At 39.9% G+C, this 26,703-nt stretch overlaps 1 protein-coding gene across 1 annotated transcript in view; it reads right to left on the bottom strand.

The window, feature by feature from the left end:
* The window catches only part of kcng2 (potassium voltage-gated channel, subfamily G, member 2), a 33,664-nt gene extending 7,529 nt beyond the window's left edge, over positions 1–26,135 (bottom strand). The window contains exons 1-2 of the mRNA XM_061060055.1: positions 25,698–26,135; positions 14,673–15,572 (exon numbers count right to left, since the gene is read on the bottom strand). Coding sequence (XP_060916038.1) covers positions 14,673–15,461 — 789 coding nt within the window. The 5' untranslated portion in view covers positions 15,462–15,572; positions 25,698–26,135. The remainder of the gene's footprint in view (positions 1–14,672; positions 15,573–25,697) is intronic.
* Between the last annotated feature and the right edge of the window lie 568 nt (positions 26,136–26,703).

The raw sequence follows: 26,703 nt of genomic DNA, 5'->3' as shown, positions 1-26,703 counted from the left end.
AATGTTTGTGTATAAACGAAGACTAATAATTTTTTTATATATATACACACACGTGTATATACAATAATGTATGTTACCTGCCACTGCCTTCCCAAGTTTGTCCAATGTGAAGCCCACATTCAACACATTTCTTCTCATCTTTTCAATGGTTTGTCTTTCTTTCTTTTCATTGTGGTGATGAACAATGTTCCGCACCAGAAAAACGTGAGCTGAAGGTGACATGTTGTTGATGAAGTAATTGTTCTTCTTCATCTCTGCAAAGAACTGTTCAGCTACTTGGCCCAACGCACTTGCCGTTGTAGATTTCTGGGGGGGGGGCGGGGCGCGAGAGCACGAGACGGGAGAACACAGACGAGAGAGCGCCAGGATGCAGTCATACCCGACTCGGATTTCCAGCATGGAGACCGCCATCGATGGGACTCCAAAGCCCCCTGCAGGAACAGATGGGTGATGTCACTCAGGCTTCATCCATTAATATTTACTGTGCATGGTGTTGAGCAACACCAGCTTTGCCGTGATGTAGCACAATGCATTGCACGAGTAGCCCAAGCCTTTTCCCTGCCCAGATAAATCTTTGTCTTCTTCTTCATCTTCTGCTTCTTCCACTGTTTTCTCTTGCTTGATTTAAATTCAGGAAAACATTTAACATGCGTTTTCATCCATGACGTCACTCATATTACGAGATGCCGTTTTAGCTGTTTGTAGTCTGTGTTTTTTCTTCTTCTTCTTTTCAGTTCATTTGCAATTCGATTAAAGCCTGAGAATTTAAATTGACTTTGGGATTCTTTTTCTTGCCACAAACGTTTGCACTGTACATGTCAAATGACAGAGCTAGTGCCAGAAGATAAACAGATTTTGCAGCGAGGCCCCAGAGACACAGACAACATTGGCAACAACTGCAGGCATCTCTACACAGTATATCATATCCATAACTGAGATAGACGGAGATTAGGTTGAAACACAGCAGAGCAGTCCCTTCATCTAGATGTGCATATGCCAAACCAACTGGTTGGTAATATGAGCGAAGCTTTCTCAGTTATGCAGCAGAAAATATGTCTTGAAAACGTGGCTTTCAATGTTTCAGACAGTACGCTTTGATTTTAGAGAGATCAAGATGGGGAAACATTTTCCCAGCTTACTTTCCCATCTAGCTACCCCTAGGTTTAATATAAATAAAATACTTCTAAAACAAAACTTATTAACCAGAGTTACAAGGTATTCACTACAATACTACAAAAAGGGTGCAAAAGATAGTGAAGAGAAAGAAGTTAAATGAAAATATGTGCTTGCAGTATGACAATTAACAGAAGAATGGGGAAAAAAAAGGACAATAAAATAAAAGAAAATAAAAATAAATGTTATAGAAAACCCTGCCGGTGCAGCTGAGTTTTTAAAGGCTCTCTAAACTGGGGCACTGACTCAGCTGATCTGATATTGAGTGGGAGTTTGATCCACAGCATTGGAGCTAAAACAGTGAAAGTAAGATCCCCTTTGTTTAACGCCTGGATCCTGGAACTCTGCACAGCATCTGATCCTCTGATCTGAGGGGCCTCAGAGAAACATAAAAAGTCTTGAGTTTTGACAGTTTTGAGTTTTGAGCCAAAGCCAGATAATGAAGAGATTTAAACGTAATCAATGGAATCTTAAATTTACCTCTGAAACAATAAGGAACGTAGTGTAATGGTCGGGACTGGAGTGTTCCCTACGTGGAGAGAGAGTCCGACTGCAACAACTGCAGACTGATAGGTTAACTGCTGCACAGGTAAAGCAAGTAAACAATAACAGGTATATCTAGGCTGACCTAGATGAGGGATCTGATTAGTTTTATACAGTAATTTGGAATTACAACATATTTTAGATGGAGGACTTCGTACATATTTTAATGAAAGGACTTTTTTTTTTTTAAATAACAAACTAACATTTGCAGCTTTAACAGGACAATCAAGCGGCGACCTCCAGTGTTGAAAAATGGAGCCAATGTGAAGTGCAAAAAGAGTGTAGCTCCTCAAGTGTCCACATGTGGGCTGGCTGCAAAAACACTGCAAGTCACATACACACCTATTCTAAAATGCCCATTTTGACAGCAGAAATAAAAATGTTTACAGCCTGGTACAAAAAACTAAATTGGGTCTGAAAAGTTTGAAGTTAGAAGTTGGAAGGATAAGAGTCATGCATAATTAAGGGTGTGACTGATATGACCGCAAGCAAACGTGTCGTGGCTGATGGCTAGGAGGATTAAGGCCCGCCTTAACTCCATCGCTTTGCTGGTGCTCAGTTGACCAAAAGTTAGGTTGAGACAACGTTTTCAATATCGCAAAATGTCAATGTGTCCCTTCAGTAACCAATGGGTGACATCACTGAGGTACTGGATGGAAAGAAAATATGTTATCCTATCGCATCCTAACTTTTATTGTCAATTTAACTTAACATGTAAGTATGTGTCATTATAACTGCACACAGAGTAAAACTGATGTGAGAGTGAGTATGTGTCGTTAATGTTTGCAGGTACTGTATTTGACAAACAGATCATTGAATTGAAGTAGGATTCCAAAATCTATAACAAACCATTTTCTGAGAAAAAAAATCCCTGGCCATACATAACTTTGATTCAAAAAGATGAAACAGCTGAAAACCAGCGAATATCTCTTCCTTGTTTCTATATAACATCAGTATGCAAAGCAGCAATACACAAATATTAACAAAGGTTCATTTCCACAGGCAGAATTCTTGTCCCTTTCTGTTGCAGTTTATGTTAACTGGATACTTTGCATAGCCCACTAAGCCCAGAGAGGAAATATTGTGTATTTGTGTCTAATTATAACCCTGTAAAAGACTGACAACCTGTCACAGGCTCCCCCCACAGTTAATGATATATTCAATAACCATTAGAGCTTATTTAACCAGTCAGCACATGACCTCTTGCATATACTGTCAAGTTTATTTACCTATTCTTATCTTAAGTCCTATTCCACAACCCTTAAAAAATGACTTTCAGGTCACATGAAATCTGTGACACTGAATGTTAGGTTCAGACTAAAAATAAATGTTAGAAACTGGATGACTGAGAAGGAGACAGACACCATTTCCAAAAGCAGGATAGAGATAAACATGCCTCAGGGAAGAATCTGGAGCTTGCTGTAGTCATTTTACACAAAAAAAGACCAATGTGTCCACTAAGTTAATAGCTTAGTGACCTGTTCAGTATCTAATCATTTCTTCAAATGACCAAATAATAATACATTTCATCAACATCGTCCTTACAAACCAGGACGTCTGAGCCTCGGTGAAGTTCCTCTGGTGGTTTCCGTATATGATGCAGAAGTTTTTAAGGTTATTCTGCTCATACTCAGATTCAATAATTAGAAAAAGTCCGGAACTTTTTAAAGATTTCAATAAACATCATATATTGCAAGATGAGTAGGTCTAATCCTCTGTTGCCACAGAGAGTGATCCATTTTTCTTTATTATTAAGGACATTTATTTGTTTATCAATGGCCTGCAAACACTGCTATAACTCATACACACAGAACATTGGCTTCAACCCAAGCAATTTTGTTGCTTGTCAATATGTATTTATTGCAATCAGTTCTCGGGGAGGGCAGAGGAACTTTATGGCCTTGACGACCGCTTTCTGTTCCTCCCTGGACCAGGATATTTTACCCCCTTAAATCTTGAAATATGAAAAACAGACACTTTTTTCGAACTTTAGCTATCGTGAACATACTTTAGTAGGTACATAGATTAAATATACGAACCCCAAAAAGGGCATAATGTGACCTCTTTAATGCATTGTTCACTCTGGACACCAGATAATGGTAAAGATGAATAGCCCGCTGTCCACTCTGCAACAACAGGACCACTGTGTCTTTACACTGTAAGCCCATACACTGTTATGTATGTCATGTTTATGTGATTTCTCCTTTAAAGATATATCCCTTCCTTTTACTAATTTTATTGCTTTTAACCTTTTTATCTTTCTCTTCTTTAAATGTTTTAGCCTTTAAATGTAACCCTTCCTTTTATTCATTTTACTGCTTTTTTTAATTCCTACTCCTTTTATCGTTTAACTCGTCAGCTCTCTGTTGCTTTATTCATTTAACCAATGTCCCGCTCATCCCTTCTTTTTATCTTCATTCTGTGTTTACAGCCCGTGATGTGATGTCGTCCACTCTCCCTCAATTTTAATGTTGTTCTCTCCTGGTTGATTTTAAACTAATGTTCCTTCATTGTACTGAACTGCCTCTCCATACCTGCCTGTTGGATCTATCTTATTCCTGTTATTTGCACTTATACAATTTTGCCCTCTCTGTTTGGCCCCTCTGTTGATCTCTGTTCTGTTGTCGTGTTGCTGTATTTGCTCTGTCTGTCACAGAACTTTGTAAACATTTGTTTTTAAAGGTGCTATATAAATAAAGTTATTATTGTTATTATTATTATTATTATTATTATTATTTATGTTCACTGCGGCTTTGACAGCACAAATTCCCCATGGGGGTCATTATAAATTCATTCGATCTAACCTAATCTAAAGTATCACAGATGGCTGATGTCTGACAGGTGTACACTCCTAATAACACATCACTGTATCTGAGAGGTGCTAGAGGGGGAGTAGTGTAAATGTTAATGAAGTGGTTTAGGTGCAACATCCACATGTGCTTCTTTACAGCTGAATCTTATTAACATGTGTTTTAGGTTTTCTGTGCTCAGGCAAAGAGACAAACTGATTAAACACAACGTCATGGCAGGAAGAATGTGTTTACTTTAATGGGTAAGAATTGTGAAAACTCAACTAGGCTGAAAATAATATCCTTAAAACCGATCATTGTACTACATGTGCAGCACATTTAGACACAACTTTAATCTCTAGGGACTCAAAATCCTTACCATGCTGTGATTAGATATCAGCAAAACTACAGCCTCATACCCCCAGGAGACCATCACTCAAAGTCCCTCTGCTTATCCAGGCAGCAAAGTGCTTCGTTATAGGTTAATCTGATAAAAAAATCAATTTAAAAAACATTTTGGACATTACCGGATGTTTTCTCATTGGCCCCGAGAATGCGTCAGCTGCAATGTTTGCAAATGCAAATGCCTCTATGGTAACAAGAGAGAGATTTTCTAATACTTTAAGTCAATGACGTGCCCTCTTCATGTGATGAGTGGCTTATCAGCTGGGGGTGTTACAGCTCCGCAGGGAGGAGCAATTAGAGCAAGCTCAACTGAAGCATTTCTGTTCACAGGAAGTCACCTAAAAGGTTGATGAAATACATTTCCAACCATTTTACTCACAGTTTTAAGGCTCTATAGGTTAAACAAAAGAATGCACTGAACTGCTAAAAGCACATGAAGGAGAGAAAGATAATGGTTGGAGTAAAATGATTTATATTATGGCAGTTGCAGGTTCTGCTGAGATCAATATTCAAACATAAAGAGTCCATTAACCTTTAGCCTATTTCTACCGGCTCAGTTCACCCATACTATAAATAAATACAGCAAAACAAACCTTTTTCTCCAGCTATCTGTTCCGTCTCAAGGTCTAATACACAAATCACCAATCATATTCAGGCCCACACAGTTAGACTGCTCCACGTAGTCTGCTCTTGTTTTGCTTCTGAATGTGGACAGAAGTAACCTGCATTGCAGAGCTGTGTTATCATGCTGTCAGAGCACTACATTGTCCACATAAAGATGATGAACTAGGAGGTAGGGCTAAGTAATTGGTAGCGTTTTATCGTTATCGTGACATGAGCCTTCGTAATAAATACATCGCAAAACGATGAATTTATCGCATGAATAAAAACAACTTTCAATGTAGTCAAGCAGAGCTTTCTCACTCAGCATGTGTGTAATGCACCTATTGGTCGGAAGCCTAGATATAACAAACTATGCTTTCTAGAGGTGAGAAAAAATTGATTGATTTAAAAATCGAGATTCTTCTCTTCTAAGATTTAAAATCGATGCATAACGCACAATTATAATGCATAATTCTTTTTTTGGGGGCTACTCGGTCTCTCCCTGCTAGCTCTTTAACTCAGTAGAATGCCAAATAGAGCAACAAGAAATTCAGCAAGTCTCTCAGATGACTGGAGTAGATCCTGAAGTATGTACTAATTCATCTATAGACTTTGAATCCATGGATTAATTCATCCAGAATCGTTTTGAATCGAAAATCGATTCTGAATCGAATCGTGACCCCAAGAATCAAATCGAATCGAATCGTGAGACAACCAAAGATTCCCAGCCCCAATGCTTTCAAATCAATTTGATGCAGTCAGATGTAGTTAACGCTAACTATAAGCTATGCTCGGATTTACTGTATTATTACAGAAATATTGGTGAAAAAAAAAAATCAGATTTATTTTGAATGGTAACAAAACCTATATAAAAAAAATGATATTATATAAAATATGAAGAAGAGTACACACACAAACTGAGTCTGACTTAAATGCAGTCCTTTTTCTTTATTTATAAATTTTAAATAATTTCATCGCACATTTTTCTTGTATCACGCATACCGATGGGAAACTTTTTACAGTGTATTTTGAGGCCAGCCCTCGAAAAGATATATATGAGTTTCACTGTTTAAGACAAACTTTCTCGCTAGAGCAAGCAATGGCAACTCGAAGGAAATTAAAAACACTACCATCCTCATAACCTTCCGCCACAGTACAACCACAGCATGTCAAAATCTCACCAAGTGAGACTGCATTTGGCTAAGATGCTAACACTAGCAAGCAGCAGCACAAGCAGACCCAGAAATTAAACACTTTTCTTAGTCACAACTCAGCGAAGTCTTTGACGAATCAGATCATCTTGGAAAGGAGAGATTCTCATAACTGGTATCTTAACTTTCACTTTGTCTGCAAGCAGAACTGGCTTGCTTGGTGTTATGAGCTGGTGAGAGCCACTAAAAATGAGTCAAGAAAATCTGCAGGTCGTTTGATTACATAGTATTTCAGAAAAATATTGAATTACAACTTCTATTCTTTTACAAATAAAACACAAATATATTCTAAGGAACTGCTGATTGCAAATAATAGCCCAGTTATTGTCAAGGGAATGTAAAGCCTTCACAAAGTTTAGTACAGTGGCTTCAAATGGTTCTTTTGAAGATTTAATGGTTAAGCTTTTGGTAAAGATCAAATATGCACAAATTTGAAGCTCCTGCAGGAACTTTGGGTTTGTATGACACTCGGTGACCCCCTGTGAACAAAGGTGTACTACTTATCTCTTTGCTGAACTTGTCTTCTACCTGCAAAAGTAGAGTTTTCTATTGGAAAATCTCATCCATTTGTTTTTTTTTAACAATCAAATATGTCACTCACTGTGAATCTTTGTCTTGGAAAATTGAAAGATTGTTTTTGCATCAAGCTGTTATTCACTTAGCCTGACATCATACCATAAATAGCTCTATGGAAAATAACTACATTATAATCAATCTATTTGAGAATTGACCATGCCTGACTTTAATGCAAAGCAGAAAGCAATGCTTGCAACACAGCTTCAAGTAATGCTTTATATAGCATTACATTTCCATGCAATACATTTTCCTCACTCTTTTCATCGACTATACATCATGAACCTGACAGTACAGAGGGTTTGATGACGTTGTAGCTTTAATAGACATATTCCCATTGTGATTTACAGTTTGTACTTAAGAAAGGAATCCATCCTCTACACGACAGAAAATATTCACCAAACATGGGATGAGAAACACAAATCATCAGCTCCATGATGGATTGCACATTAGTCTGCATCTGAACAGCAGTATTTTTTAACTCTCGGACAGGGGGAATGAATGATGTGCACCTCGTATTTTCAGCATAGACAGAATTCTCTTAAATTTTCCTGCTGCTTTTGCACACATTTTTCTTCCGCCCCTCCACACCCTCTGCACTCCAGCTTTTCTTTTTTGATGATATATTACTTGGGCAGGGTTGTACTTTAAAGTGGCAAGGACTTACATATGAATGGAGTGTACAGAGCTCTGAGGCACAAGCTAAGTCACTGAAAGGTGAGAGCCACAGTCGGGCTCTTTCTGGTGATAAATGGGACAGGGACACGTTTCTTTAAAAGATGCTCACGGGAGCAGAATAAGCGATTGTGAAGGAAGAAATCGACAAACACTTGAGCTTCTTAATCCTCTATTCATTCAGAGGGTGTGGAAGACGGACCATGAAAAGTGAACCGCATTATTGCTTCTTCTTTGTCTTGTGTGTTGGAGAAGGGGGATAGAGAGCGGTCTCTCAGCCACTGAATGCTTTTCTAAGAGCCACATTAGATTAGACAGCCAGGCTAAGTGCTTTCCATTGCATGTAGCTTTTGGAAAACTTTTGGTTTCTGCCCGAACTGTCTACTCCTGCTCAAAAGAATGAGTTCATAAACATGTCCACTTCCTGGATTAAGGCTGCATTACCCTCCTGTTTCAAAGTGCAATTTAATTTAGATTGGAATCCTCATGTCTGACTGCTTCATGAGGAGATTTCATTTACTGGCAAATAAAAATGTTGAGATGCTTTTGAGTGTCTTTTATGGCTTCCATGACTGTATAGGTGAAAGGGGTCTTTCATGCTGACAGACCAACAAAGAATCATAAGCAACCGACTCTCCTGTTCCCCTCAACTCCATAAAGCGCGGTACCATCTCTCGTCTCATTGTTTAGGTTTTCTGGCCTCCAACTTTTTTCACCCACAGCAGGCAACTGTAACTGATAAGATACCTTCCTATCATTACAAAGGACACACTTGAAGTCAGCTTTCTTGTGAACATTCTGTGACATTGAGCAGCTAAAAAAAACTGTATATTTTACCTTGTGAATCTGGAACTGATTTCTTGTCAACAAAAAAACTCCCACTGTGATGTTTTTTGTAAATGTATTAAACACAGCTTCTAAAACTAAAGCTCTACACTTCCTGTCTACGAGAGTGTGCTGCATTCATATGAGAGAATGAAAATCTTCTCTTTTTCCATTTGTACGAGGTAATAGTCTGTGAATCATGAGTTACGTTGATATGAAAAATAAAACATCTGCTCTGTTTTTCTGAATTATTAAGACGTACATCGTGTTAATACAATGAGTTGCTTGCATTTCTCGGCACAACAACAGCATCACGGCTTTCCTCTTAATGTCTCTCGAGTCATTACATAGCCAGCCTTAATGCATTTCCGATGCATCACGTTAACATCAGTGACGCATGAAGTCTTATCAGCAGCAGAGCTGATCCTGACAGCTCAGAGTACGGTTAGCATCTGAACTGCAAAGATCTAAGTTGCTTCAGCAAACATCTATATTACCTGAAGACCCTTTCTCCTTTTGATTCAAACCAAAACCAAAATAAAACTGGGTTAAAGTAAACAGTCTGGGTATGTTTGCTACTTCATGTGGTCTACATGTGAGCTTCTGTTAGGTCTTGAGGTAAATCGTCGATTCAGAAAAACAGGTTATCTTTTTTATTCTTCATTAAAACTTAACTCATAATTCAGAGAAAATTTATATTTTCTCATTTGAATTATGCAATGTGCGCCCGTACCTGCCTGATTACAAATGGCAGCCAGATAAAAGTGATCTACTCTGTAGTGAATGAGTCAGCAGCTCTCTGCAGTAACTGGACCACCAAATCAGCTAAAAGTCGAGTGAATAATTCCATAAACTACTCAAGGTTAGTGCTAATGTTACTTCCTGACTGCTTGGTGTGTAAGTAGGAACCATGAGTAACCAAAAATGTCACGTTGATAATGTATCAGAAGTACATTTATTGACTGATATTGCCTTTAGATTAATCGTCTCGTTTTGACGGGGTCCAAAATACGTTTCAGATACGCTGCGAGTCTACTTTCGACGGAGTGCGCTGCAGGCACGCGTCAAGCTTGACAAAATAGAACAACCTTGACAGGAAGTCAGACAAAGAAGCGCACACAGCGTCCGGTCAATTTCAAAATAAAACACGATATATGGACTCACAACCATATTTTCCATCACTTTATCAATACTGAGGCAAAACAGGCACCAAATGAACGTTTTTTTCTCTTTATTCCTGCGTGATCTTGCAGTTCTCCTGTGATGTGTGTACAGCATGCTCATGGCTGCGCTCCGCATCGCGGAACACAGAGTATGTGGAAATCTTGGGTAACATGCAGTGCTGTTGCATTCATACCAACAACGCTGGAGCCATAAGTGAAACCTCAAAGAACTATACATGACAAAACAATACAATATAAAAATACAATATACTACAATAAATAAATCTGATGAAGCGTTCATTTCATTACTTTCATAAGCATAGGGAGATCTAAGCAGATGCAAATGACTTGCTATCAAAGCTAATGAACATTAGGAAGCTGTGTAATGGAGGGGGATAAGTGGGTGGACTCAACTGAAAGAGATGTGGTAATTAGCCAAAGCAATTCAGCATGTTGAGCTGGATTCATGTGTTCTGCTCTTTGAATGATTTGCCTGAAATGTGTGTGAATAAAGACAATCCCAAAAGCAACGGCCACTCACAGAGCTTATGTGAGCTCGGACAAACACGTCTCCTAACATGGAAATGAAATGAGGAGCCACGCCACGGCCAGCTCTGCCTGACACTGTGGTATATACCACGACTGCTGGATTATAACACCCGGCAATCATCATTCAAATTGAGTTATTGTGAGAAAGTTCACTTTGTCCCCTTTTTCCATGCTTTATTCATTCATGAGCACAAGGAACAACTTCCAGACAGCCTGAGGCTGTAAGTGCACTAACAATACTTTTCCATGCAATGTTCTTTCACTGATGTGCTCATATTAACTGGCTTGGCATCTGAGGTTGGCACTTTGTTCTGATTTGCCCTCTCTAGTGTTTATGGCAGTTAAGAATATGTGAAGAAGTGGATCATTGTGGTTTGGCTCCCTTTGTAACGCTTGTTTTTCAAAAAGTGACACAGCCACCTCATTATCTTTATTAACCCTTGTGTTTATGTCTCATCAGGAGGAGAGTTTTTTACTCCCTCCTAATCAACCACACATAAATTCTTAAAGGTGTGTCTGTCTGGCTGGTTAATTAGTGTCTAGATTACATTGTTTTCAAACATGAAGAGTATTAAACACAGTGGGTCCCTAATCACACCTGTTGCTCTTTGGATTGAAAAAAAATGAAAGCTGCAGATTCATACAGGCGTCTGATGACATATGACACTTAATTAGAGATGAAAATGAGATCATGCTTCAGCTGGTCTTGGTTCAGCTTTCACCCGCTTTGTTGATTTTCTCTTTGAAGAACTTCTTGCTAACAACCCCCCCCCCCCCCCCCCCCAGCCAGAGGAGGCTGCAGGGTTCCTCTTTAATCATACTATGGTCTGCTGATGTCATTCAAGATGTGAATTAGTGCAACACAAAGACGCTGTGGAGCCGGATCTCCGAGGCCTTCTGAAGTGTCCAAGGCAAAGGAGGACATGAATAGGCTGGGGAGGATGACATCGTCAGCTCTAATATGCTTTTCTGCTCCACTTGTCACACCCGGTGACAACATGTGTAGTTAGTGGGAACAAAAGCCAGAGGTAGAAATACTTCTCCTTGTACAGGATGAGCGCTTAATGCAGCAACAAGTGGACGAGCTCTGCTCTCACTGTCAGACTTAATTAGCGGCCAGAGGCTGTTAGTTATGAGCATTATCTTTTATTTTTATTTTAAGACAAAAGGTTTAGCTTTGGCATATCATCAAACAGATGAAGTGGGTTTTCATAATTGCCAAAAGAGTGATAAGATCTGTAACATGGGTTGCCAGATACCATTGGTGAGGTAAAGCATTAATGTTGGATTCAAAGCACAATAGAACAAAGCTGAACATCCTCACTGAGATGACAACAAGACAAGAATTCTGCCCTTTTTGTGACCTTTCTACAAAAAAAAATGAGCAAGCAACTTTTGGGGCATAATGGGCTACTGTTCAAGAAGCCACAAGAAAGGTTAATGAGTTGAGAATTTGTACATCAGGGTTTTTTTTTTATCATAAGTTAGGTTGTCTAAACATCAGCTATTCAATACTTTTTTCGATACCAAAACGTTTTAAAATGATACAATATAATTTATATTATTTGAATGATTAATAGTATTGAAAAGCATCAAAGCTTTACAAAAACTTCAGATCTTCAGTAATATTTTGCCATATTTTGAGAAAAATGGAGAGTGCATTGTCTTAGTTAGAAGTGTTGGCTTTGTGCTGTGGCTCAGTTGGTAGAGTCGGTCGTCTCTAACTGGAAGGTTGGGGGGGTTTGATCCCCAGCTAATGCAGCTTCAAGTCTGATGTGTCCTTGGGAAAGACACTTAATCCGAAGCTGTTCCCGCTGCTTCTTCAGCGGTGTATAAATGTGTGATATTGGGATTAGTTTCTTCTGATGGTCCCAGCCTCTACCACCAGTGTATGAATGAGAAGGTGTGACTGCCCGAAAGCCGGAGTAGTCAGAAGACTAGAAGAGCGCTATAAGAGCTCAAGTCCATTTACCATTTAATAGCACAAATTGGTTGGCAACCTTGCAGGAGTGTGCCTTCATTTGACTAGAATTGTACTGAAGTTCAAAAATGTGTTATTGTGACAAACCTTGGTGTCGGACATTGATCATTCATGAATCAATGAAAGTTTCTTAATCAATTTAATTTAAGTTTAAAAGGGCAGCACATGTTTAACTGATTCAAAAAATGATGTCTGACTTTACATACAGCTGCAGACACTGAAAGAAGTTCAGTGACCAATCTTCTTTGTTCACACAGACCTCATTCTTAAACCTCTTCGGTGTTTATAGACTAGCTGTGACGGTGTCTTCTTTCAGTCTAGATGAAGCAGTCTAGCTCTTTCCCCTTCATTTGAGGGTCTTAACACTTTCAAAACCCCGCCTCCACTAACAGGAGACTGCGATTGTCTTTTCATTTAACTCAAAATAACCAAGAATATATAAATATTTTCCAAAATGTTGAACTATTACCAATCAATGTTGACAAAATGTTTGCTACTGTGATCATTTATGATACCATGTGTCCTAAAATAATACCATCTCCATTAATGCAATAATACTGAAACTTCAGATAAACTACGGAAAACTACTACTACTGAAAAAAACACAGACCTCCAGTCATATTCTTAATCAAAAGTGTCCGTGAGCAAAAAGAAGGAGAGCATGGTCCAAACCACTGGTTCTCAACTGGTGAAACAAATCAGATTTCTTGAGTGAAAATTGTGCAGTTTGGACCTCAGAGGATACGAAACGTGTGACATAAGCGAGAAACCGGACAAAACAAACATGTTTAAAAAGCGTTCACCACTTGAGAACCACTGGTCGAAACTGCACAAATATGTTGCACTTTTTTTGGTACTGAAACATTGTCAACATACTTGTGCAATTTAGACAGCGTGCAGGCGTTTGTCTGCTATTTTAATACATCAGAAGCAAGAAACTTCACAATATCCGTTGCCTAGAACTTATATTTTTGTTGCCATGGTAATGAAGCAGGTATCTAGAATCACATCGAAGTTCAGAAATCTGGTTTCATGACCCTGTTACCTATTACTTCTTCAGGTGTCACATATTTCATTTTGTTTCCTAAGTAGAAAAAAAAACCTGTTGTAAGATATGCACATTATATATTTCACACACATGGTTGAATGTATTCCATTGCAGCTCTTAATTTGTTTACCGGTCAGCTGGTCTCCATGAGGTTTGGGTAAACAAGCCTTGTACAGTACGGATTGAGGCTTCATGGCTTTAATTTGCATAATCATTGCATCGTTATATAATAAATGAGAACCTATTTCATATTCATCTGAGCTTATTTCACATGCATTTTTGGAAGCAGGTCAAGACAAATCAACAGCATGGAGAGAATATCCGTGGGATTTTACAGAACTGAAGCCCAAAACCAAAAAAGATTATTCATTTAAAGATGTTTGAATGAACAGCATTTTTTTAGCACATCGTGATGTTGTGTTTTCACTGTCAATTACTGCATACATTTGGGAGAACATGGATTCCGTGTTGAAGGACTTTATGCTGCAGAAACAGTAAAGGGAGCAACACAATAATCGGGTATTCAAGAGAATGGATTGGAAGCCTCAATGTCCCTGAGCCTTCCCCTCTGTCACTATGATTTACAATAAAGCCCAGGAAGACTCTGTATGTGGGCTGCAGCATCAACATAATCTGAATCCTACTGTAGCAGCTGTAAAGCATTCACATCCCTGAGGCTGCTGCAGGGAAAAGGAACCCTGGGACCCGAATGCCTTTAGTTTAAAGTTATGTGTGTTGTGTAGTGCAATAACCTTAGTGTTTATCTTCAAAATCTGTTCATGTCATTTTATTTACTTTTGTTCTGCAGTTAAAAGCCACTCTGGGCTGTAAGAGCAATATATTACTGTATATTTTTAACCTGAATTAAACTGGTAATTTGATCCTGTCTTACCTAAAAAAATCTGAGAGGACTGTCTTTTGAACCTTTGTGTAATGACAGCGGTGGATAAATGGTTCTAATGCTGAATGCTGCTGCTTTTGCTGATAAAGAACGTGCAGTAACTGTATGGTCATTCCAGAAATTTAACAAAGGACACCGGATATGAGTTTGGATGCAGTGTGTAACTGATGTAAACCTGTGAATGAATAAAGTTATTACTAAAAGTGATCAGTGAATAGACTGAGTGAACTCACCCTCTCCTCCTCCTCTCTGAGATCTGGCATGGTGCTGACACACAGCGTCACAGCAGTAATGGCTACAAATATCACTGACAAACAGGCAAAGATCTTCCCTGGCAGGCCAGAGTGGGGGTTCTCCACCATGTCCCGCAGTCTTCGCATGCAGCCTCCCGTTCGGGTCTCTTCCTGCATCACCACTCCGGGAAGCTGCTGGCTCTCATCGCAGGACTGGGGCGAGGTCAGCTCGGCCTCCTCCTCCTCTAGCCTCTGCAGCTCCTTGTATTCCTCCTGCCTGAGCCGCAGCTTTCTGAGGCAGCACCAGTCCAGGTTGTTCTCCTCCACCCCCCAATACAGCAGCTCCTCCTGAAAGGACAGGGCACACATCTCCCTCAGCAGCCGTAGCTTTCCCGCTGCTAAGAAAGAGACTATGGTGCGGAAAGCAGTCGGGCTGCGGTCAAAGAAATACTCATTTCGGCTGTCGTCGTAGTCGTCGCACAAATCCATGATCTCGGCCTCACTGCTACAGCCGCGCAGCTTGCCCAGTCGTGTCAGGGGGAACTCCTCCAGTGTTGACCAGGGAATGCGGTACTTGATGCCCCCCACGTTGATAATGGCTGCGCCGTCAGCCAGGCCGATCTCATCGCCATCCTGCTTGCGAGGCTGGGGTTGAAGTAGTAGCTGAGCTCGTTTGTAGAATAAGCCCTTCTTGGAGGTGACCTCCTTTGGGTTCTCCACAGGGTTGAAGTGATAGGGGGTGAACTGGTGCTCAGTGCTGCCAGCGAGGAATGCCACTTCCTGGTACATTCCTGCTACTCTGTTGGGGGACCCTGTCCTGCACGGTGCGGTGGAAGGGAGCTTCACAGGGTTTGTGAGGTGACTGGTAGCTCGTCACCCATTCAGCAACACAGCACGACTCTGTAGGAAAAAAAAAAAAAGTTTTCTATTATTAAGTGTTTTGTCAATTTTGTCCATCACCCATCTCTTCCTCTTTTGTATGAAACATCCAGACATGTCACTACACGTAGGATCTAAAGGTGGTTGTGTGGCTGCATCTGACAACTTTTGTAACCCCTCAAAACTCTCAAGTGGAACATTCCTTCTGTCTTTAGAAAGCAATAAACAACATGAGGTGAGAATATTTTGAGCCCATCTCTCAAGTACCAAACCATGAATGCCTTTGATAATGTCATTGAACCCTCAATATTCGATCGTGTAAGCTTTTGTTAACACGGAATGACAAATGCCTACGGTAGAAGCTGCAGGTTAAACACAGGCGGCAACCTCCGGTGTTGAAAAATGAAGCCTGCGTGGAAAAATCCTGCAGTCTGTCGAGGGTCCACATGAAGCTGGCTGCAGAAACACCAGAAGTCAAATACACACGCGCTTAAAAGAGCTGATATCTCAATCCGCACACACTGTACGGGGGTTACATTTTTTGACAAAGGCTTAAAACCCGACTCAGCCCCAGCTCTTAGCCTGTCAGTAGATTGACTGAAAGTTAGGGTGAGACAGCATTTCCAGCATCGTTTGGACTCCAAAGCCCCCTCCAGTTGGGTGACATCACTTGGGCTCCGTCTGTTAATATCTATGTTAAAAACGTTATCTACCAAACATGCAGAGTTGCACACAATGTCTTTATTTTGGTCAAGGCAAAATTCACCAAATTATAGTGCTTCCAGATACTGGGCCTCACCCATTACTGGTCAAACAAAAACTTCAAACTTTATTCACTCATTGTGTTGATCATGACTTATGGATGGAATTTTTGTGGGCCTCCTCTGACTGAGGAAACAGAGAGCTGGAGATTTCACGACAAACCAAGCTACTTTAGCTAATTACAAGTGTAGCACTTGTTCTTGTTTGATTGAAAAGAGTGTAAATCATTTTACAGCCTGTTACAGAAGATGCAAATCCAAACAAGCAGTAATTAAAGATGTTTTTCCATTTACTGCATCATCAATGAATTGAATGGACACAGGATTGTGTCTAAAACTAGCAAATCAAGAGAATCATTTTGGTCTAATCACAGCACAAAGAAGCACAAAGAAGATGTGAGATCTGAAGTTAAGTACCAAATGCTGTAAAGTACACACGTGAAGTAAACATATGTCCAATGTTTTATGTATGTAGTAATGGTTTATTCATTGTTCATTTCATATGAACACGCAGCTTCTGCAACAATGTATTATTCACACCAGGCTTTTCTGTCAACATGAAAAATATTCTTTACACTGAAGATCAAAAGGACAACTTCTGTAAGGAGTGCTGACTTACTGTAATGATGCGGCAAGTCACATTTACTCTTCACAAAGTACAACTATATCCAAATGCATGGGTTGCTACTCATGAGGACAATGAGTTAAAATTTGATTGTGATAATTATTTACTTTTACTGTTTGTGGCCAATAAAAAAATGTAGGTTGCAACATAGAAAACTGAATAAAACAACCAACAGCACAAAGAGAAAGGAGAACCTCAGAGGGGGAAAAATAGATTTCTCCTCAAATGTTTTTTTGGTCGTGCAATATAAAGTAGACCAGAGTGCATCAACTGATGATGCTGTACAGGATCATATATTAATATCATTTATGGGTGAAATCTAGCTTTCCCCTTTGTGAAAGTAAGTTTTGTCCAGTTTTGCATTCCTTGAGGACAGGCCTAGATTTATCATGTTTTGTGCGTTTGTCAAGAGTTATGCCTCAAGGAATTGACCATCAGGGGTGCTGGTGGCTTAGTGGTAAGTGTGCATGCCCCTATGTATGAACGCTATATGCCTCCGAGCGTGCAGCCTGGGTTCGAATCCGACCTGTTGCTCCTTTTCCTGCATGTCATTCAACACTGTCTCTCCCCAATTTCTGACTCTACCCACTGTCCTATCTCTAAATAAAGTCCTAAAAAGCAAACAACTCTTGACTTGTAATCAAAACAACATGATGGACACGTTTGGACAGCTTGTGACAGACGAATATCTACTATTGTCCAACATTCACTGTGGTGTTGCTTGTTTCAACTAACCTGCCCCTGAAAGTTAGCTGATCCAGAATCCTACCTACTGACACACTTTGATGTATTTCCTGAAATGTTGAGTAATGTCGATTTTTCCATGGAGAAAATAAACGGATTACAAATGAAGACATGAGAAGAGACTGCTCACCACAGCTGTAGAGGCTGAGGAAACATTTGTCTAAAGAACTTGAGACTTTGTCAAAGACAGTCGGATACATCCCCCCCTAAGAGAAAAAAGAGAATCAAAAGAGACGATGATCAAGTAAAAGGCTACTTTTTAAGTTTTTGACATCATGACAGTGGTTTGCGGGCTCCTGCTGTTTTGGTGAATCAGACCAGTTTCATCACTCCCCTTTCAAACAGTGAAATGTGTCAGTCAGAGAGCGGATTGACGCTTTTCACATCTTCTGAAGAAAAAAAAATATATTTGCACATTACATGTTTGTGACGCCATGCTGTCTAAAGCTGAGATATTTTTTGTTTCATTAAACATTGCCATCTGGATACAGCATCCGGAAAACACAGGATGAAAGTCCAGCAACATGTCAGAGAACCTTTAGTCACTAAGGATGAGTGTTCTGGCCCTGAAGGCTGTGGGGCTGATGTAGGGAGGCTCACCACATCATCACAACAAATTAAGAGTTGGGACCCTCTAGCTATCCTCAGAGTTTGCTCTTCTGTTGTGAGGCCAATCATTTTAGAAACAGGCCGCTTTCTCCCAGAGAGGGGGGCAGAGTGCAGCACCTCTACAGCGACTCTGCAAAGTGGCTCTGACAGCAGCAGTTTATTGAGCATGACACGGCACCCAGGGGTGGCTTCAGGGGCACAGCAAGAATTAATTCAAGTTATATAGGAGATCCATAAAAGGGCAAATTGTCAGATATGGCTCCTTGAAGTCTGACATTTAGGATCAAATATATTTAGGAATAAGGCGGTTGCAGCAGATCGTGACCTTAAAAGTATATTTGAGTTGAGTGTTTGGGAAATTACTTTTTTAGCTTCTTGCTTAGAGTTGCATGATTTGATAAACTGCTGTCAGTTAGCTTAGCGTAAAGTCTGCAAGCAGCAGAAACAACAGGCTTGGCTCTGTCCAGATTAGGGCTGCACAATACTAAGAAAATCTGCAACACTGTTAAAAATGCAGATGAAGATTTGACTCGTTACGAATAAATACTGCAGTGTGCATATATGCTGATTTTACAGCCTATCTGCCTTTCTGCTGTGAAACAAGTTTGACGTGATCTGTGAAACATTGACTCTCCTATATAAGCTTCAGAAATTGTTCAAAATACCGGAAGTGCTGTCTTACTCTTCTACTTCATCAGCCAGTCGTGCTTGCTGACTTCAGATTTTCAGCAAAACTGACACCATTTAGTCCAAGAGTAGCTAACGGCTAGCTAAGGCTCAATCTGATTGCCCAAATGAGAGTATACTGAATGTAGAACTAGACGAGTAGATTTCTAAAAAAAAAAAATGATATAACATTTATACACTGTGCTTAAACAGTCTTTTGTGATTTGCTTGGTATGCATGTTATGACAATAAACAATTATTTATCTCATTAAAGTTGTTATCTGGCTTGTTCTACCCACACTAATAACAGGGGTGGTCCGCCACTCCAAATGAATGGTAGCGGAAAACTGCTCTCTGAAAAGATGAGACTGTTGTTATCCCTTTTTTTAACTGACACATCTGTATCAAGTGTAAGGCCGGCCATGGAGAGGAGAGAAAGAAAGTCCTGTTTATTGAATTAGTACAAAAGAAGACGGATGAAAACTGGGAAATCTTTTACTGGATTCGGATCATGGGGATCCTTGCCGGAGCAGCGGGACTGTTTTTGTTGGAATATTATGACTGGAAGAGTACAGTAGACCTTCAGACGGTAAGAAACGTGGTCCAGAATCAGACTTGTTTGATGCTCTGACAGATCGTTGTAGCTGCTACTTTGGTTGGATCTCATGGTTTACATGGTATGAATCACTACAGACCTAGCTTTCTAGTGATGTATGCATGATTGATAGTTATACACAGCAGTTGTGTAAATAAGAGTGATAATGAGAAGACATACTTTTAGCCCGTTCGCAGAAGAGAAAAAACTGTTTCTATTATTTCTAGATTTTCAACATAGACATGCGTGTAATTTTCGCATCATGGCCTCTTGAGAACTCTAATCTATTGACATTGCAAAAGCTGATTTTTTATGATAATAGTGGTGAAAGTTAACGATGGTTTTAACTTCAGTTAATTATGAACGAGATGAAATGACAATGTGATGAAAGAAAGAGGGACAGAGTTCAGACTGAGTTCTAACCACCTTACATAATAGGAGCGTATCCCTTACACCAGACAGTTTGTATTTCAGTTCAACACTGGAGCTTTTTTAGGGACAGTGAAATTGCTTTTAAATTGTCTCAGTATAAGGTTGGCATAATTTGTTCCATATTGGCAGGTGCAACAGGTGAGTGAAAAGGAGCAACCTGAAATGTCCTCAGTAGAGGTCTTATCACGCACAATAACTGAGAACAGCTGTGTATGTAGGCCATGGCTGTTTTGGAGGCCACAATAGTTTTAGATCTTGTATTCAGAATTTTCACTTATCTACAGCAGTGGGGGTCGGGTACCCCGTAGGTCACTGGCCACCAAGAAGGGGGTTACGAGATGATACGAGAATATAAAATTGTATATTTTATCCATTATTTAAAATACATATATAGCCTACGTAAAAAGTAGTTTGCACACAACAGCAACATTGCAGGTGTCTGCTGCTCAGTATAAAGATGCACATACACCTGTGTGTCTATTTATTACATTTTATATGTCCACTCAGTGATGTTTAAGTCTGTATAAGGAAATAACTTCTAGCCTTCCTTACAATAAAAGACTATATAAAATCATGTTGTGGTTTATAGGCTAATAGTCTTCTGTGTTGTTGTTTTGTGTTGTGTTTGGTTTTTTTTTTGGTTTTTTGTTTTGTTGTTTCCAGTGTTTGGAAAGGGCCAAAGTCTCTGGCACTCTCATTTTGGGGGTCCCGAGCTGAAAAGGTTTGGGAACCCCTGATCTATAGGAAAGTGTTAATGTACTGTAGTTTTAGGGGATTGGGAAGATGTATATGCTCGGTTTCGTTTCGAAATAACTTTCTAAATAACCTCTACCTGCGCTCCAACAGTTGTAAATTATTAGATTCATCTTGAAGAAATGCACAGGATGTCTTAAGGTCTCAAGTCACCGCAGGTAGTGATCAAACATGAGTCTTGTTCTGCTCAAGATTTCTTCCTGTTTAAAGACATTTTTCCTTGACAGTTTTGCCAAATATTGGTTTAGCTCATGTTGAGTCTCTGTAACTAATATAACAAAGAGTATGTTCTAGACCCACATCTTTTGAAGACTGTCTTAAGTTAACATTTGAATTATAACTATACAAATGAAGATTGACTGATTTCTGATTAAAGGTTTGAGTTTTGTATCGTTTGGTGATGGAAGATTTGTCATGTATTAAAGTAAAAAAAAAAAAAGTTGGTTTATTCAACTTGAAAAACGTTGATGGCTGTTTTCATAAGGAATAGAAAATTAATCTATTAAAACAAAAACACAAGCAAAGCTTTGGCACAGAAAATAAAATCAAACCAACCATTAATTCATCAGTGTACCAATTACATGTGATTTTCAGTCAAAAAATAGCTTTCATTTCAAGTACTTTACATCCTCTTATGCTCATTAGATGAGTCGAGCAGAGCAGATGAGGTCACTCATTTCCTTTCATCCTCAACATAAGAGGCTCTTTTCTGTGACCCAAATGGCCTTTGTGCATGTGGATCTGTTACAAATTGGTCGATTAAAACCATAACAACATCTCTGTCTTCTTCCACACTGCTGGAGATGAAAGAGGACTCTTTAAACTATTACCTGAAAAAGATGGAGTACATTTTGACTCATTGCATTGTTCTTTTCCCACCAGTTGCTCATGCAAATATAATTTGCATGCCTTTCTGCAGAACTCCGCAGCCCATGCATCACTGATACATGTGCCTTCCCACATCCCCTCAATCTTCATCTGAGAGAAGGCCTGATGCACAAGTCTATTTTAAGTCAAAGAGATCTTGAATGATGCTGAACCATCACCTGACCTGCTAGTAAGTCAGACTGATTGCTGCTCCTCAAAGTGACTTTTTTTCTGTGACAATCTGTACTCAAAAATATGAGAACAATTAAGTTCCTTGCCTGCAGAAGCAGTGCTGCAATAAGCAGAGAGAACACTGTTTTATAACCAAGAAGGACGACAAATCTCCCTGGACTCTGATAATCAAACAAAGAGTAATTCTCAAAACTTAATCATATGGGTCTGAGGGGTAGAGATGCAAAACAACTTTTAGATCCTGAGTCACAGGAAGTAAGACATTTTTGGATTGCTTAATTAATATTGATTAAATTTACAATGCCATTATTGAAAATGGCCAAACATCAAGGTCTGGTTTCCACAGTATGAATTATTAATGGGCTAGTTTGGTTGACCCAAAATGACAAGACTTTCTTTGCCTCAAAGTCCATTCATTGACTTGTTGTAAGAGCATTATCAGCTTACAGTATGAAAGGAACTGGGACTTAAATGAGACTACGGCTGCAAAATAAATTGCAATGTTATCTATCGCAATTTGAGCATTAGCAATAAAATATCAAAAAGTCTGCTATAATCGCAATAAAAAAGGAAGAATTTACAATATTTAAAGAATAGAATATTTTTTACTGAGCATGTGTACATTTTACCTGTTGGATGGACTCATGTCATATTCACACCCATTCACACACTGATGGTAGAGGTTGCTATGTAGTGAGACCTTCAGAAGTAACTCATCCCATTCATACACATTCATACGCCGCCGACGAAGCTGCAGGAGCAACTTGGGGTTAAGTGTCTTGCTCAAGGACACATCGGACATGTTGCTGCAGGAGCTGGGGATCGAACCCCCAACTGGGCCACGGCCGCCCCCCCATGATGATGCAATCACACGAAGCTCAAGCTAGCTTTCAGCTACCCTCAGTTAAATTGGTGACAATTTAGAGGCAAGACAAATGCGTTTTGATTGTATTTGCCGTAAAGAAGGACATGTTGAAAACACTGGTATTGTGAAAAACTATTGCAGCAGAAACAGAGTCATAGCTAAGATTCACACGTTAAGAACATTTACTTTGCTTCATTTTGTTTTTGAAATATTGAACATTGTAATCCCATATTGAACTTTTCTTATTACATTTTATCCAGTTTGATTTTTTTATATCACAATGTATATTGCAGAAAAAATATATCACAATTTAATTTCCTCCCAGGTTCAGCCCAATGGGATCTCTTTTCTTAGCTGCCTACAGCCTTTTTGCTATCTGGTGTTTAATGTGATGCAAAGTATGCCCTACAAGCTGAACAGAGTTCCTTAATTATTCTAAAATCCAAAGAGTTAGGGAAGAAGAAATGCCACTTCTTCAGGAAACCAAGGCTCTGTCCCAATATACCACTCGCCCTTTACCACTTAGCCACCACCCATTTTGTGCGGTCACTTGTAGGGGTAGGGTGTCCAGATTCTTGTTGGAGTGGAGGGGTAGACGGTAGTGTTCGGGCTACATGTCCCTATTAAACTGAAATTCTTTACATAGACATTATAAACTGAGTGTTGTGAGAAATCTCCCAGAATGTCTATCCAGTAACATTGTCACGTCTGTTCACGTAAATGCTCTCAACGACTACTGGTGACCTATAAGGGTCCTGAGGGGGCGTCCCATTTCCTAGAGGGAGATTTCAACACAATCCCTTGAAGATCTGTTCAGGGGTCAAAGGGGCTTCTTAAAAAAACGAGGGGCAGGAGTAACAATCTGAGCACAAGGGGACTGAGCACAAGTCTTCCCAGCACCACTTCTTTAGCTTAATTGGTCCACAATGAGGTTGCGTAGCTGCCTGCTATGACCTGACCCAACAGTAGCCATTTTTCTTAAACAATTTCTGTGTAATCAATGAAGCTCATTCGTTTGAAAGTGCTCCTGCCTGTGACCAATTACAAATGGAAAGTCAAGGTGCCTTTCTGGAGGGCAGCAAAGACAATTATTCTTTGTTCAGCATTGGTGTTTATGTCTTTCATGTATTCATTCAGTTCCCAGGCTGAACTCTCAGCCGGAAGCTTTTTCTTATCTGACACCACTTTCAGCAGGACCTTTCTCTTTGCCTTCAAAAATGAGTTAACACTGTTGAGAAATCATCTATTTTTATCATCTGAGAAAACCTATGGTTGTGATAGGTTATGGATTTAGGTACAACAACAAATTTGGAAAGATTAACGGAAAGATCAAAACATAGGTTGAAATGGCATTGGTACATTCACCAAGGAATGATCTTTTTTTTTTAAAGGGGGGGCTGGAAATGTAAAACAAACAGCGGACTCACAAGTCACTTTGTTTTGCTCTTGAATAAGTGCACCATAACTCCTCCTGTACTTCTCTCATATGTTTCTAAAGCTGTTACAGATGCTGACCTTTTTGGACCATGTCCTAATGCAACAAGAAGTTCCTTAGAAGTCAGTTCTGCTGGGAATACCTGACCCACTCCCTTTAGCACGGGCTCAACCAAAGTACACAATCATCCAGTGCCACAGCTCGAGACTTCAGAACTTCATTCTCAGTCTATCAAACTGTACTGTACATCAGTGCCGCTTTTTGAATATTTCAGAAGAACCGTGAAAGTCTCTAATTGAAAATTAAACCTCCTGTCTGAGCCTGACAGTCAGCGTCAATCAGGAAACACAAAGGGCTGGATGTTACAAAGTGTGAAACAAGGAGGAGGAGATAACGGGATGAGTAAATTGCTGAAAGGGAAAGGTTCTATTTGATGGTGAGCCTGAAAGCGGGGAATGTGATGTCTGTGTGGAAGCACAGTCATTAGTTCACAGAGTTTAGAGATCAAAGCAAAATAGAAAAAAAGGACAACAGCTGCCATGTGTACTTACGAACACATGAAAATGTGGCATCACCCGTCTATTTTCTCTATTTCACCTTCTCATTATGTTGCAGGTTCCTCTGTCCAAAAAAATACTTCAGACTCATTAACTCACTGTGAGCTCCAGAGCGAAAAGAGCTGCTGTTTTATTTAGTTGCAGGGCAAATCTGATGTTGAATTACACCGTGACATAGTGCAGGCTGTCATATTTTGCACATCTGTTCTCATTAGTTTGTTCTCAATGGTTTCAGAGGCCCACCGGTGTGTGTGCGCTTTGACAGGAGGATATACTGTACAGGAGAGACGGCAGCATTTCGTCTTCTCACATTAACAGGTTAATGATCCCACACGGGAAGGTAGTGGCACGTGCATATGGACAATCAATAGGAGAAAGTAAGAGGGGGGTGTCTCTTAAAGGCAGGACTGATGTTTTAAAAGCTTCTCTCTAAGTTATTTGCTCAAATTCTGACAAATCCATTCAATCCTGGACAATGCTCCAGAATGGTATGGATTGTCTGAAGAGGCTCTCCAACATATGTTGTAAGGGGAGAACTCTTGGAATTCAAAAGCTGACAAAAAAAGCAAACGTGATGACAGGAGCTCTGTAATATGCTAAGACTTGCATACATAAATCAGAATGGTATAGAACCACACTATAACCGCACTGTAGGATGGGAGGAGGGGATGATATTAACCATGAGAACACTGGAAACAGCCCTTCAAGACCATTATATTATAGGACTTTACAGAAATTAACTCAAATACCAGAGGACATTATGAAAGCATTCATTTAGAACCGTTACCCCAAATCCCCCCATTAGAAAAGCAAGGGACAGTACAAAAAATAAAATAAAAAGTTTGTCGAATTGATGAAATGAAACATATTAGAAATCTACTGTTATTCTTCAGAGTTTCATCAAAAAAAATGCGTTCAGTCATTTGGAATTATTTCCTCTGGTTCCATATTATTCGGGCAATTTCATTTTTTTTAATTTTGTGACTGAATTGAAGCAGAAAGAACCAGTGATGTGAAAAATAACAACCCTACTTGGCAGACTCACCCAGTGTGTTGTTGTGTCCATCTGTTTCAGCGTGCTCGCACGGTCACAGCTGTGAATATGCAGCATGCCTTCAAGTTTTCCACGCAGATGCTCTGGGACATTGTCGAACAATTAACTCTGAACTCGATTTGCAGCCCCTCGCAGGTCGCGCGGAGTTTTCAATAGGCTGTAGGTGGTTTAAACCATGAAGCCGGTTAAACGCGTGCAAAGCGCTAAAACAACGCAGTGGTCCATGGCACACGCAAAAGAGGTAGACGTGTTACTCCTCAGCAGTAAAGTCTTCGTCAGAATGGTCCTCTCTGCCAGAGACGACAGATGTTTGCAGGGGGGTGTGTGTAGTTCGAAGCAGGTGAAAGGCTGCTTCCTGCTCACTGATGGTCACTCCGCTCTCTGTCCATGCAGGTGCGTCCGGAGCTCCGCTGCGCGCTGCGCTCTGCCCAACTCAACTCTGTCTCTGGGAAACCACCAAGTGCCTCAGTACAATTTCACAGCGTCAGAGGGAGTGTTTTTTAGACATGTATTTTCCCTGCTATGGACTCTATTATTCCCTCTCCCTTGAGGGGAGTGTAATATCCTCATCATTTCTCGCATCTGGTACCTAAATTTGCTTCACAAATGATTTCCGCTTTTTAAGTTGTATCAGTGAATATGACTGACGCTTATGCGCTTATGTAGGTCACCCTAGGATGTATTTAATTTGATTTTAGATAACAGACCGCGAGCTCATATCTGGGATACTTTGCACGTCGTCTTTGCTCTTTAAGATACATCTTAACATTTTCCAACAACAAGATAACTTAACACAAGCGTCTGCATATTGTGGGCCATGCGCTGGGAAATACGGGTTTATGATGTGGTGATTTAGGCACACTGGACACTCAGTAAGAGGCAGACACACCCTGATAGAGAAAGTGCGGTTTGCAGACCAGCTGAAAGCCTATCATACTGGCTGGAGTCTCGCTGTAATTTCAGCCTGGTCTGTCAACACAACATCAGCTCTACTGAT

This window comes from Labrus mixtus, chromosome 16 (assembly GCF_963584025.1).
Source record: "Labrus mixtus chromosome 16, fLabMix1.1, whole genome shotgun sequence".
Taxonomy (NCBI): Eukaryota; Metazoa; Chordata; class Actinopteri; order Labriformes; family Labridae; genus Labrus; species Labrus mixtus.
Note: the sequence above shows the minus strand (reverse complement) of the source record. Positions and strands in the feature narration are given on the sequence as shown.